At 49.8% G+C, this 14344-nt stretch overlaps 2 protein-coding genes across 5 annotated transcripts in view; both read right to left on the bottom strand.

The window, feature by feature from the left end:
• The window catches only part of QRICH1 (glutamine rich 1), a 49072-nt gene extending 43800 nt beyond the window's left edge, over positions 1-5272 (bottom strand). The window contains exons 1-2 of one of the 3 annotated variants that reach the window (XM_038566496.1): positions 4379-4629; positions 3590-3649 (exon numbers count right to left, since the gene is read on the bottom strand). The gene's annotated coding sequence lies outside the window, so the exon portion shown is untranslated. Of the gene's footprint in view, positions 1-3411; positions 3551-3589; positions 3650-4378; positions 4630-5106 lie in introns of those variants that run through there. The other 2 variants (XM_038566497.1, XM_038566498.1) reach the window with 2 other exon arrangements.
• A 1212-nt stretch (positions 5273-6484) lies between these two features.
• On the bottom strand, positions 6485-13727 carry QARS1 (glutaminyl-tRNA synthetase 1). 2 transcript variants are annotated; one of them, XM_038566494.1, is made up of 24 exons: positions 13298-13727; positions 12993-13140; positions 12509-12618; positions 12278-12353; positions 11773-11837; positions 11144-11197; positions 10957-11017; positions 10512-10614; positions 10341-10446; positions 10081-10167; positions 9567-9666; positions 9377-9455; positions 9187-9295; positions 8958-9088; positions 8779-8871; positions 8529-8666; positions 8353-8440; positions 8120-8263; positions 7913-8017; positions 7635-7727; positions 7389-7516; positions 7229-7295; positions 7027-7152; positions 6485-6628 (listed from the first exon to the last, which is right to left on the bottom strand). In XM_038566494.1, exons 1-24 carry the CDS (start codon positions 13412-13414, stop codon positions 6578-6580), a joined length of 2379 nt encoding a protein of 792 aa, XP_038422422.1. In that variant the 5' UTR covers positions 13415-13727; the 3' UTR covers positions 6485-6577. The 2 variants fall into 2 exon arrangements, with proteins under 2 accessions (XP_038422422.1, XP_038422423.1); XM_038566495.1 differs by having other exon boundaries at positions 10341-10426; positions 10543-10614; positions 13298-13724.
• Positions 13728-14344: the final 617 nt, after the last annotated feature.

Raw genomic sequence — 14344 nt, 5'->3', positions numbered from 1 at the left:
GAATCACAGAGAACTCAAATTTCTTCTTGTTTAATTTGTATTCTTCACAATTTGTATTAAATCAAAAAGATAATTAACATTAATCATTTTTACACAGTGATTATACAATAAAAATAACAGACACAAACAGTTCTGGCTGATCATAACATGATTTTTCCCTCAAAATCTGAAACTCCATGGGACACCTCGGTGGCTCAGCAGTTGAGCATCTGCCTCTGGCTCAGGGCGTGATCCTAGGATCCGAAATGAGTCCCCCACATCGGGCTCCCTTCCATAGAGTCTGCTTCTCCCTCTGCCTGTGTCTCTGCCTCCCTCTCTCTGCCTCTTATGAATAATTTTTTTTTAAGATTTTATTTATTCATGAGAGAGAGAGAGGGAGGCAGAGACACAGGCAGAGGGAGAAGCAGGCTCCCTGCAGGGAGCCTGATGTGGGACTCAATCCCGGGACTCCAGGATCACGCCCGGGGCCGGCCAAAGGCAGGTGCTAAACCGCTGAGCCACCCAGGGATCCCCAATAAACAAATCTTTAAAAAATAAAATTATGAAGCACCACAGCTTGCATAATAATGAAGACTGTTAACTCCTTCAAAATACTGCTCATAAGAAACAGAAGGGTGAACACTGGTAATGAAGAAATGGATAAACTCTCTCCAACCCCCCAAAGAAGCAAGATTCTTAACTTGCTTCAAGTCAAAGATTTGGTGAGGAACAGTAAATAAACTGATTAAAATACTTCAGAAAATACTTCATGTTTTCTACATCAGAAAAACATGAAGCTGGAGGGACAGTAGAGTACTCCCAATTTCTGGGGTCAAAAAGGAAAGAGGAAAAACGCTTTGGGGCTTTTGGGGGTAGGGAAGTCTGTAAACAAGCATTTGCTTCTGAATACTTTTAAGCATAGTTGCTTTGCAAAACAATAAACAGACCTACCCCACACCAACAGACCTGGAAATTTTCACTTGTATTCATTCACCCATTAATCACTAGTATTTCCCCTGTACCTTCTACTGGAGCTTAGCAGAGTGTCTGACTAGATTTAGGCCCTGAGTGTATGACAGTTATCATTACTTTTATTACTTAAAAAAAATTTTTTTAAAGATTTTATTTATTTAACAGAGAGAGAAAGAGATGGCACAAGGATGCACACAAGCAGGGGGAGCAGGAGTGGGAATGGGAGAGGGAGATGCAGATTCCCCACTGAGCAGGAAGCCCAAAGCAGGGCTCAAGTTCTGGGATCCTAACCTGAGCCGAAGGCAGACATTGAACAAACTGAGCCACCCAGATGCCCTTACTTTTATCATGTTATCATTAGAACACAAGCGGGTATGATGGAAAAAGTTATTCCAAAGCAACAATCTATTACATTTTTATAGGTCTCTTTGTCAATTTCTTTCTTTTTTCTATTTAGGTACTAAGACAAGACTTAAGTACTCACCAGAATCATCTTATCTTGGGTGTCCCCAAATTTTTGATACCTCTTCCCACTCCCAATGCAGCTCCACAAATTGGGTCTTGAATATGAGGATGAACTAAGAGAAGAAAACTCTGAGCTGCCTCAGACCCCTGCCTCCTCCGGTTTACCCAGTCATGTTCTTGGGCCCTTCTCATGGTTCACATCTACTCTACCAATGGCTGCTCATAGCTTTGTAAGTCTGGTTTGAAGGATACATTCCATTAAAAAATAAATCAATTTCTACTTTAAGGAGTTACAGTTACATCTGTCCTAATTAACATAGTCATTTCAAAAAAAACCAAATTGGGATACATGTCTATTCTTAAAGATACTAAACCAATACAGGGTTTGTGACCGGTATTACCCCATCGGACCATTCATCTGCCCCATGCCTTTACCAGAGGAGTTCCTGATTTAGGGCATTTTTGCCATGGTTTCTGTTTTAGGGCAACACACTTTCAATCAGGAACTTAAATTCACATTCCTGCCAAAGATTGATGAACTATAAATTGGCACAACCATTTGCATTAACCAGTAAAGCTGACATTATTCATTCCTTATAACCCAACAATTCTATCCCTAGGTGTGTATGACACACACATATAGAAAGATACTCCTATAAAAATGTTCACAGTAGCATTGTTAGTAATAGTCACAAAGTGGAAGGAATCCAGGTGTCTATCAATAGTAGAAGGCAAAAGTAAATTATAGTATAAACATATAACTGAATACTATAAGGAAACTGGAATGAATGAACTATGATAACACATTACGTGGGTGAATTTAGCAATGCCTAAAGGAGGAAAACATAAAATACAGAACAATTCTATTTACATAAAACTCAAAAGCAAACAAAACTATGTTGTTGAGGGATACAAGGGTGACAAAAGTAAAAGGAACATGATTGTCACAGAAATCAGAATGGTAATTAGCACTAGTAGTTGAGAAACTATGACCAGGAAGGGACCTATGAAGGGTGCTGGGATGCTGCCATTGTTCTACTTGAAGAGGTGGCAGTGTGGTTCAATTTATAATTTTTCATTAAATTTTATAAAGATCACCTGAATTCACAGATAGGTTTAAAAAAAAAAAAAAAAGCTTTCTGACACAGCCCACCAGCTCTACCATTTTGCTCTAGCCTCAAATGTGACACCAAAGGTTCATTCTCTTCCCCTTTTCAGCAAAGCAAGAGGTTAATCTATCATTTCTTCATGCAGCCACAATCAGAAATCACAATCCAGTGTGACAAATGAAGCATTTAGCCTGGAGAGAACTTAAAACATCTGGAATAAAATGCAGTGCAACCAAGTACAAAGTAATAGAACAGGTGTTCATGTAACACCTCATTCTGAGGCTGAGAAATAAAATAAAAGACCATTACAGATGAAGGGTGGCCATTTAAAAAGTAGACAAGAAGCATGGCACATAGAGGACAAACCACAACTGATTAAATCGAAAGACAGCATGCAAGCTTAAAGAAGAGATCCCTAATTCTGAACCTGTCATAATGGAAGACAGCTACAACTAACAAGCCCCTGACTTATTTTGGTTACCTTTGGGAGCAATTCAAAGTTGTAAGAAACCTGAACCCCTATATGATCTTTTGTGTGAAATACCAACAACATAAACTAGAAAGGGGATGTGAAAAGCAAAGGTTCACGAAAAGGTACACGAATCATTCATCACAGAGGGCTGGAAGTAGGACATCTTCTAATAGGTAAATCTAAGTTAATGAGCTTAAAAAAAAAAAAACATTATCTACAAACAATTTGAAAGGCAGATCTCAAACTTAATAATTAAAAAAAAAAAAAAAGATATCCCAGAACAAGCAGGCCTAAAAGGTGTATTAAAAATTTTAAGTGTATCTCAAACTTTACTGCTTCTCTTTGAACCATTTAAGGTCCTTAGAAAAGCTGGTGGGTTCCTCCTGCTAAAACCTGAAAGTTGCACTGACTTACATTTCAAGATAAAATTGTTCAAGCAGCAAACTGGCTGGATTCAAAGATGCACATCTTCAATTTCCCAGCACTTAGTAGTTTGTCAGCACCCAGGATGATTGGCAGGATTTGTAATGTTTCAGTATTACTAGGAAAAAGACTGCACACATATTTCAGCATATGAATGATTTTAACTCACCAGTCACCATGTTGCATGTATTTCTGCTGCTTGTCCTGAGTTCTTAAGACTTGTAACATTCTGAAGAAGATAGAACAAAGAAGTCCTTTCCATCCTCAGCCTCTTTTTAAATTTTAACTTCGTTCTTAAAATATAATATTTTAAAAGAACGACCCCCATCATTAAATTTAGTTGCTAATTTAACCTCCTCTCAGCTTCTTTTTCCTTCAACTCAATTAAGCAAGACTGTACAACAGTCAGACGTCTTGTCTTAGACAAAAGTGCATATTTCTCTAGGACAAACCTAGAACTCCCCTAGCACCAGAACAACAAAAAACCTGAAAAGGATTGAAATTCTACATCAAAAGTGACTTCTGCAGTGATACATGAACAGATTTTTAAAATTTCTGTTGGGAAATTTTATAATTATAAAAGATGGCAAAAACACAGATTTCTCAGGTTACTTAATTTTGTTCTGGGCAACTTTCTGGCTGAACGACAGCGGGCCTTCCTTAGTCTAACAGAGTACACGTAAGCCCCTCCCACCCACACAGAAGAAAAGGCTGCATTTAAAGATGTGAAGTGGAATTTTAAAGCTCGGGTAGTTTCACGACCACAGAAAAGGATCCCCTTCCGGAGCGCACAGAGGTGACGTGTGGGAATTGCGCTTATGGAAGAATTACTTCCCAATGACAAGAAAACAGGTACTGCTGAAGAGCCTTCCAGGATTAACCTTCCCTCTCCAGCACAAAGCACCAGAACAAGGAAGGTGAGGACATTCGAGTGGGCTCGCTGCCCTCAAAGACCTACAGGGCTCAGTTTCAGAAACAGGGCAGCACCGTCCCCACACACTGGCCTCAGGTCACTGCATTCTTCGAGAAGAACGAGCAATCTCGCCCGCCTCGCAGAGAAGCGGAGCCTCAAGTCAGACGGCAAAGCCGGTTGGTTTCTCCCCAGGCCTAGGCCGCAGCGGTCCGGGGACGTCACCAGAGCAGGAAGGGCCCAACCCACAACCTTCCTCACACTGCGAGCTGCCCGCCAGCTCGCCGCCGCTCCACGCAGCAGAGGTGTCCTGCGCGTCCTCGCGGCGGCGGCGCCGCCACCACCCAACAGCAGGGCGCGCGTCCCGAAGCCAGGGGTCGCGGGCGGGCGCGCGCCACAGAAAGCCGCTCTTGCCCAAGGGCCGCAGCTCCAAGAGCGGAGATATCCGAACCGGGAACGCGCACGTCGGCGGACACGCGCACCAAGAGGGCCGCACAGCGCGCGCGCGCCCGTGTATAAACAGGCCAGGCCGCGCGCGAGCACCAGTGCGCGTTCGCGCGCCGCGCCCACCCTAGTCCCCGACCGGCCTCTCCCCACCCCACAAGGGGCGGGAGCGCGCGAGCCCAGGGGCATTCTCCGTTCCGGAGCCGCCCCGAGGTCTCCTGGGCCCAGTGGCAGCGGCCCGCCCGCCCGCCCCCGCCCGCCGTTGTGTGGGGTGGGCCCGCTGTCTCAGGCCCGCAGGTTCGCCACATCCCTGCCCCCACTGCAGCCCTCACCCGGCGACGTCGTCGTCGTCGTCGTCGCCGCCGCCGCCGCCGCCGCTCTACCCGCCGGCCCCGCCGCACCGCTTGGGGCCCCGGTTCCGCCGTCGCCGCTCCAAGACCGACAGGATTTTCCCCTCACAGCTCCCTGGGCGCCATCTTACATTCAACCCTCACAGCCAATGGGTGCCGAATGCCCCTCTCGCGATAACCGAAGCGTCGGATCCCGCGAGAGTTGAGGCTGCCTCCTGGCCAAACTTAAAGGGAACGCTTCTACCGAGGCAAGAGGCTGGGCCTCGGGCTGCAGAAACAGCGAGAAAAGCCAGGAGTGTAGGACGGAGCGCCCCGCCCTCGAACGCCCCTCCATGCTGGGCGGGGCCACGGCTGGAGATCTGCCGGGAGTTGGAGCCTGGGCGGGTTGGGGATCCAAGCTTGCTCTCTGGACCCACCTTCTGCAGCGTGCTTGGGCCTCCTTTAGTCGCGCAGCCCCACGTGGGGCGGGGCCCCGTCTCTTGCTTAAGGTAGCCCCCACAGCCCTTGACCTAGGCCCTGCGCCCCCGTATCATCGTCTCACCTGGGAAGCTTAGAGTCACTCTCTTGCAGGAGTCTTTAACGTTTGGGAACCCCCTCCTCAATCTGCTGTCGTCCTAATCCAGCTTTCCAGGACCCAGTCCACCTTAAAGCGGGCCTCTGGTAGCCTGGTGTTTGTATACAGGGAAAATGTGGAGGGTGTTAAAGCTGCAGGGACACTTGGACCTCAGTGGTAGCCCACACTGTCCCAGAGGGCAACCAGTCTGCTATAGGCTTTCTTAAAAGGGCCTTAGGGTCTTTGCACTTGTTCCTCCTGCGTTGGCAAACATCTCTTTGGCCCTTATGGGTTCCCTAAGGAATCACCGCCTGAGAGTAGTCTGAGGCACAGGCTTGGTCAGGAACTTCCTCCAGCCTTGCACAGGCTCCAGGGAGACCTCTTTTGCACAGTGCCTGGTCACCCTCTGTCTCCCCAACTAGATGGTCAACTGAGAAGGCCACTGCACAAGTCTTCCTCTTCTCATTGTGCCTGGCATGTAGTAAGCAATTAATGATTATTTGCTGAATGACTGGACTGAAACCATGTGTGTTTTCACCTGCCTAGGCACGCAGGCAGACACAAACCCTCCAGATCCTTGTAGCAAAAGGTTCCTAACAGTGGAAAAGCACCCAGAGATTGCTAGTCCCTCAGACCAGGTATAGAGGATTTTGAATCAGGCCCAGGTCCCTGCGCTTGAGTACTAAGAAGTGCATCAATGGTTTCAAAGCTGTCAGTACTGCTCTGTGTGCAGTGCACCTACTCCCTACCCCCAGCAAGTCTCTAAGGTCCTCAAGGGCTGGAAGTGCAAACAGAGAACACACGGACTCCAGGAGATTTAGCTGTTTTTTATTGACACGGAGTCTAGGGTATCCCTAGCCTCCAGAAGCATGAGGTAGGTCCATGGGGCTTCCTTACAGCTCACACCTTTCCTGGGTCCTCCTTAAGAGTGACAGTCCGGTTGAAGACAAGCTGGATGGCAGAGGGGGAAGAATTATCAAGCCAGAACCAGGCTATGAGGACCAGACCTCACCAGACCCTACCCTCACCCCATTCCAGAGGAGCTGATAGTTAGGACACTCGGGTTCTCAATAACTTTCTGACTTTGGGTAGGGGACTAGATGGCTCTGGACCTCTACTTTATAGAGATTATAACAACGACTATGCCTGACCCCTATACCTTGAGTAAGAAAAGCAGGGTCCAAAATTTTGTGCATGGATCTCTGAACCTGTTTCCTCATCAGTAAAATATGAACCCCATCTCAGGTGGTAAGGATTAAATAATGGAATGTTGGCAGAGCAGTTAGCACAGTAAATGGCAGCCACCACTGTCACTGTTGTGCAAAGGTCAGACAGGTAAATTCAAGCACCTGTCCCTGGCAGCTGTCTGGATCCAAGGAGAAGTAGCCAAGCCGCTCAAACTGGAACTTGTCAAAGGGCTTTGCCAGGGCCACAGAGCAGTCCACTAACGCTGCCTCCACCACTTGTAGCGATGCCTGTGGGCAAGGAATTCAGGTGGGCATCCACCCAGGGAGACCCACCACCCTCCACCTTACACCCTAATGAGCCTACTGGGTTCAGGTCACTTAAGAATCCACCAGGCACCTCAGCAGGATCCTCAGGGTTCTTGTGCTGAAATCTGCAGCCAGAAGGAAGATCAGACTCTAGCTAAGTAGCCATAGCAGGCAATGCCCATCTTATATCTCCCTATACCCCAGCTCTGTTCACTCACAGTCGCTCATAAAGGCGAATCTCACAAGTCAGAGGCTGTGACACCCAGTGAATAAAGGCCTTGGGCTTTTCTGCAGCATCTGCTCGTCTACAGGTCACCTCCAGGCTCTCTACACAGCCACTGGGGCCCTGGAAGTCAAGGGGCCTACAATTAGACCTAGGGACCACTACTAGGACTGCAGGCTGCATGCACCCAGATCTTCCCCGCAGCAGGCATTGAAGGAGGAAGGCTACAGCCTGCTCTCACCTTGACAACATGCTGCAGCTCGATGACGTAGCCTGTATGCCTCAGGCCCACAGGCTGGCCCCACGCCAGGCGCTTATAGCCTGGCTCTGGCTCCTAGAGGTAGGAAGTGGTGTGGACACAAGACTGCATGGGCCAAACAGGTACAAGAGGCTTCTCCCCCACCCCCATGTCTGGCAGGCGCTGGTTCATCTGAAGTAGGAAGTAGGTGGACTGACAGAAGAGATGAGATCTCAGGACTGGGCTCAGCATCAAATAGGACCCTTCACACCCCCACTTACCTCTTTAAAGTCAGTCCTTTCAATGAAGATCATGGATCCAAAGGGAATCTGATGGAAGCCCTTGGTCTCATCAGCTGGGAAGTTGGGAACCTGGATGTCTAAGGACTATAGCAGGAGATAGGTGTCTGAGTTACACTAGGCACTGGGATCCCCATACCCAGACCTAAGTACACCCCCACAACATATCACACGTGGAGGCACACCTACCTTGGTAGAAGGAAAGTTGGTGATGATGACCTGTAATGGCTCCAGCACAGCCATGGCCCGTGGGGCTGTGTCATTCAGCACATCACGCACACAGGCTTCTAGCAGATGGGGTTCCATTGTGGTCTGTGCCACTGTCACACCCACCTATCATGAAAGATCAGCATCACTCACAGCCAAAACCACACACTGCTTTGCTCAGCCCTCACCTGCTCACCCAGCCCACTGGGCTATACCCGAGCACAGAAGTTGTTGATGGCCTCAGGCGGAAAGCCCCGCCGTCGTAAGGCTGTGAGTGTGAAGAGCCGTGGGTCGTCCCAGTCCCTGTAGGCAAGAAGGTGGTGAGAAAGCCTTTGGCAGTATACACCACTAGTTACTTCCAACCTTCAGCGAGGCAAACAATCACACCTACCGCACAGCACCAGCTGCCACAAGCTGGAGAATCTTCCTCTTAGACACAACAGCATAGTGAAGGTTGAGACGACCATACTCCCACTGAACAGGGCAATAGACATCCAATGCATTGCACAGCCAGAAGTAGGAAGAGCGTCTGGGGTAGGAGGGTAGAGTCAGGTCTGGTCACCTCAGACCAGAGAGACACCACAGGAAGGGCTACTGGAATCCCACTGGCCCTACCCACCCCGTGGGCCCAGCTCCCTCACCGGGCCTGGAATTCCTTGGTGCAGAGTGAGTGGGTGATGTGCTCGATGGAGTCACAGAGGCAGTGTGTGTAGTCATAGGTGGGATAGATGCACCTGCAGGGCATAGGCAATGGGCCCCACCATCCAGACCCACCATCCCACTCTACAACTCCACAGCCCCACCCCATGCTCACACCCACCAGGTGTCCCCTGTGCGATGGTGTGGTGTATACTTGACTCGATAGGCCACAGGGTCCATCTTGCCATCCTCCATCACCAGCTTCATCCGCAGTGTGGCCTCACCCTCCGCAAACTTGCCCTTGCGCATTGCCTGACAGGAGCAAGGGCTCAGGCTGCCTCTCAGCACAGGGGCATCTCCTCCTTAGCACTCTGGCCCACCCAGATCCAAATACCCCTCCAGAACCCCACCTCAAAGAGCAGCAGTGACTCCTCTATTGGACGGTCTCTCCAGGGTGAGGGCAATGAGTTATGCCCCTTGAGTTCCTCTCCTCGCTGGTGGCACACATAGGCCTGGCCCCTAAGTGGAAGAAGTGTGAGTACCCAGGATGGCTATGTCCTGGGCAGCCTACCTGGCTCTACAGGATGGCCCTGGCCTCACCTATGGATGAGTTCCACAGCCCAGGCATACAGCTGGTCAAAATAGTCAGAGGCATATGTAACCTTGTAAGGAGTGTAACCTGGGGCAGAAAAAGACAATATGAGTACCAGTTAGCAACACCCAATGCAAGCCATAGCTCAAGAGGCCCACTGACCCAGGTCTTTCTTCCCAGGCCTTGCCCAGCCCATACCCAGCCAGGTCACCATGTCACAGATGGCAGTGAAGAACTTTGCTTCCTCTTTCTCAGGATTGGTGTCATCAAAGCGCAGAAAACAGATCCCATTGTTGGCCTAGGAGAGTCACAGAATCTGTGAGCTCTCACATCATCAGCTCCCAGAGTCCAACTCACCGAACTCAGACATTCTCAGAGCTCTCCCATGTCAGAATTGAAAATGCCTTTAGAAATTTCACTCATCTTTCTATATCTAAATGCCTTTACACCAACTTCAAACATCCTCTTTCTAAGCCTGAGGGGTTGCACTGGGCATTTCACCAGAGTTGAACTCACTACCTAGAGCTTTATCCCAATGAGCCAAATGAATTCCTAGCCTCATATCACATATGTGATTCCCCTCCTGGCCTCTGGGCATGTGTCTGATCTGGGCACATCATAGGAGCAGCAGGAAAGGCAGGGACACCTTTTTGGTATCCAGTCTTGGGAGTAACAAGGCATCACCCTGATTGTCACATCCCTACACACTCACCTTGGCATAGCCGAAGTTGAAATTGATGGCTTTGGCATGTCCTATGTGCAGGATTCCATTGGGTTCTGGCGGGAACCGAGTACGTACCTGAGATAAAGGAAATGGGAACAGGGGAATTAAGCCAGAACTGACTCCCCTAAAGGAATAGATGCTCCTTTGCAGGGAGGCCACAGTGATAGGATAGATGGAGAAGTATGAAGGCAGCCCAGGCCCCCTGCCGTGTTGACAGCACTAACTTGCCTGACAGTACTTCCACACACCTGTCCTCCAGTGATCTCCAGGTGCTGCTTCAGTAGATCCATGGTATGTGGAGTGGTCACATAGCCTGGGGTCTTGTAGTTCTCACCTGCCAGGGCCAGAATAAGCCTGAGGACTAGGCTGCAGCCCAAGGCTCCCTACCCTGGCTGTAAGAGTTGCTATCAAGATCTTACCCTCCCCCGGGGTTTTGATCTGCCAGCTCACCAGGCTTGTGGAACTTAAGTGCTTCCCCTCGAAGCTGCTCAATCAGAGACAGGGTCTGGTCTGCAGCCTCACCTATGAAGAACAGAACAAGGAAAACTTATCCTCTGAATACACCTATCCCATCCAGCTCAGGGAGGTACCTCTTGGTACTACCTATATTCCACAACCAGAAGAGAGCCAAGCAGGTCCCTCTTTCCCTAACTTCCGAGACAAGAGATACTGAGCCAGACTCCTCAGTTTCCTCATGCTAGTCTCTAGGTAATGGGAACAAAGGAAACACCAAGAATTGCAGTTTGGCAGAAGGCAGGGTGATGAGTAAGCTAACGGCCTGAGGAGACTGGGCTATAAAAACCCATCAGGTGAAAAGCCCAGAAGTCAGGAAGCTGAATGTGGCAGGGACCTCAAGCCTCTCACCATTCTCCATCAGGACCTTTGCTGTCCTCTGGTCTTTTTCTTCTAGCCGAGCTTTTGATACCTGAGAGAAGCCCAAAAGTTGGGTCAGGGTCCTGCGATCACTGGGGTCAGATATTCCCTTCCCCAGTCTGAAGTCTCACCCCACCACACTTCATCCCCAGGGATACAGTACCATACTGAGCCCCACCTTGGGTTTCTTCTCCAGATCAGTCTCAGTCTTGGGACCCAGAAGGTGAAGAACCTGAGCAGAAACCAGAGTCAGGGCTGAGACAGGAGTGTTCTGTTTCAAGGAACGCCTGATTGATGCCCCCTACCCACCTAAGGGCTTCCTGGCTTGTCTACCAACACTGCCTTGAAGAACCTACCTAGCCCATCCCACTTCTGCTCCTCACATGGTTCTACTGGCCTCAAAGTCTCTTTCCCCTCTGAGAGTCCAAAAGCTGATAAGAAAACAGGTAACAAAAACTGCCACTTACAGAAAAGTACTGTGGGCTTAGCATCAAGATAACAAACTACCTCAGTCATCAGCCTTTTGTGATTCTATGCCATCATCTGAGATGAAGGCCATATCGTCTCTATTTACAAGATGAGGAAACTGAGGTTAAGAAGAAAGCAACTCACCCGAAAACAGGCATAATCCAGAGGCTCCAGCCTTTTACTACTCACCAAGGTGCTGCCCTCCATACTAGGCTCTGTTCTCCCTTGTCAAAATATGGACAGGGTGTCTTCCCCTCCTGCCCCCATTTATCCCTCAGTGGACTCTAGGCACTGTGCATGGCAGAATTTTTGCCTGCTTTACTTCAAGAAGTTACCTACCTGCATGTCCACTTCGTGCTTGATCATTTTGCCATCTGCCCACTTGAGCACAGCTCGAGCCTCTCCTAGAAACATGGGCACAAGGAGCTGCAGAAGAGCCAAGAAGGATACTTCCTACTCTTTCCCGAGAAAAAGTCCTGGCTGACCTCAAGAACCAGAGCCTGGGCCTAGCGAGACCACTTTAAAAATGCTCCTATTCTGACACCTGGGTGGCTGAGCGGTTGAGCGTCTTCCTTGGGCTCAGGGTATGATCCCAGGTTGGGGAATCAAGTCCCTCATTGAGCTCCCAGTGAGGACCCTGCTTCTCCGTCTTTCTATGTCTCTGCCTCTCTTCTGTATCTCTCATGAATGAATGAATGAATGAATGAACAAATAAATAAATCTTTTTTTTTTTTTTTAATGCTTCTATTGCTCCTTCTCCTCTCTCTCTCACTTATGCCCTCCCCTAAAAGGCATGACCAGGGAGGGAGAACAACATAGACCTCTGCCCCCAGGCCCTCCTCACCCATCAGCAGTCCCATGTTGAAACGATAACGCTCCTCCAGGAGCTGGGGACGGTGGCGATTTATGGCAGCCTCCACCTGCAGAAAGCCAAACCATGTGGTTCAGAACAATTGTCCTTCAGAAATGCTCTAGGGACCCACACACTCACCCTGTCTTCCTGGGTGGAGAAGCTGAGCCACTCCTTTCCAGGGTCAGTAGTAAAGAGGTACCCGATGTCTAAGAAAAGACTCACAGCCTCCTCAATCTGCTCTGGGGTCACCATGACACCCACTCCACATTCCTGCTCAAAGTCCTCGGTGTTGATGGGGTCCAGGGGATGACTTCGCACATATTCAAGGGCAGCTAAGAAAGGAGAATCAACGAGTGGAATCTCAGCTCCAAGACAAGGCCCTAACCCCATGAAACCCCTGTCACAGTTTGGCCTCCTGAGAGGTTGACTGGCCTCCTCAGAGGTTGAGCCTTACACCATCCTAGAGAAGCCTTGAGACAATAGGAAAGAATCCTGTTCCGAGAGAGGCTCTCCCTCAGACCTACACAGTTCCCCAGTCTCACCAGAGGAGGCCTCTCCACCCTTCATTGCCAGGACCTGGGTTTAGAGAGGAGTGCAGTAGGAGCATATGGAGAGACACTGGGGGACTTGGCAGAAAGGGCAGATAGAGGTCTTGGCTGAAGAGAGGAGTTGGAGGTGGAAGTGGCAGGGCAGTCAGGGATCTTACCACTCAGCTGGAGCTCCGTGTGGATCTTCTTATTGGCTATGTAGCTCACAAGGAAAGAGAGACGCCGGGGATCCCTTAGTCGGGATGCCAAGCCATACAGCAGGGTCCCGGTAGCTTTGTCAATGGTGGAGCCCAGAGTCTGCTGTGCCTGAGGTCCAAGGGGTCAGGAGAGAAGCCCACGCCCAGTAAGAAAAGCGAGTCAGACAAAGTTGGTAGATTGGGATCGGGATCAGACTCGGGATCGGGACCTAGCACCGCACTGGAGCACAGTCCGCAGCCAGGACCAAGGGCAGAGGGACTCGCACCTGGGTTGCCGCCTCGCGCAGCTGCGCGCTCAGAGCCGTGTTCTTGAGCGTCTCCCTGGCCTTATGTTCGCTCAGGCCAAGGCCAGTGAAGAGTGACAGGGAGTCCAGAGCCGCCATTGTTGGGACACCGGAAACCGAAAGAAAACTTTGGGGCCAATCTGCACGTTGGTAGTAGGCCACTGACCAATAGAAGAGCGAAACCGCCAGGAAAGCCAATGGTGGCCTTCCTGGAAGGAAGGGGCGGGCTAGCCGGGCTCGTCGGCGCCATTTAAAGAACAGAGGCCGCCCACTCCGGCCTTTCCGGGCGCTTCACTTCCGTCTTCGTGCCTCCGATCTCTTGAAGAAGCGCAGTGGTAGTGGGCGGCAGAACCTCAGGGGGTATTTGCCGCGGACGGAGGGAAGGTGTTCAGCATAGAAGCAGGAAACCTTCGGACCATGCCAGTTCTGTTATTGGGAGCAACTGCGAGTTCCTATTACGGTTCTGACGTCACAGCTTTGGAGTAGTCATGGAAACAGTTGAGAAAAACCAACCAACCAACCCTCCCTGAGCTCCGGGAAATCCGTTCAAGATTCCAGGGGAAGGGATCCCTGGGTGGCGCAGCGGTTTGGCGCCTGCCTTTGGCCCAGGGCGCGATCCTGGAGACCCGGGATTGAATCCCACATCGGGCTCCCGGCGCATGGAGCCTGCTTCTCCCTCTGCCTGTGTCTCTGCCTCTCTCTCTCTCTGTGTGTGACTATCATAAATAAATAAAAAAATTAAAAAAAAAAAAAAGATTCCAGGGGAAATGCGGTAAAGACTCCAGCACACATAATGTGCCTAATGGCAGATAGAGGGGCTCCATAAGTCCAGTACTTTTAGGCGCCCACCTAGACACACCTGACCAGGAGACAGAGGGGTTTGGGCCAGGAAGGACCTCCGAGATGCTCGGTTATGATGTGGTTTAAAATCTGACACACTTACCCTCCCTTGCCAAAGCATGCAAATGTCACAAAGACCACAAGCAAATTAGACCTAGAAATCCATCTGCAAATATTTGACAAGATATT

Source organism: Canis lupus, chromosome 20 (genome assembly GCF_011100685.1).
Source record: "Canis lupus familiaris isolate Mischka breed German Shepherd chromosome 20, alternate assembly UU_Cfam_GSD_1.0, whole genome shotgun sequence".
NCBI classification, from domain to species: Eukaryota; Metazoa; Chordata; class Mammalia; order Carnivora; family Canidae; genus Canis; species Canis lupus.
Note: the sequence above shows the minus strand (reverse complement) of the source record. Positions and strands in the feature narration are given on the sequence as shown.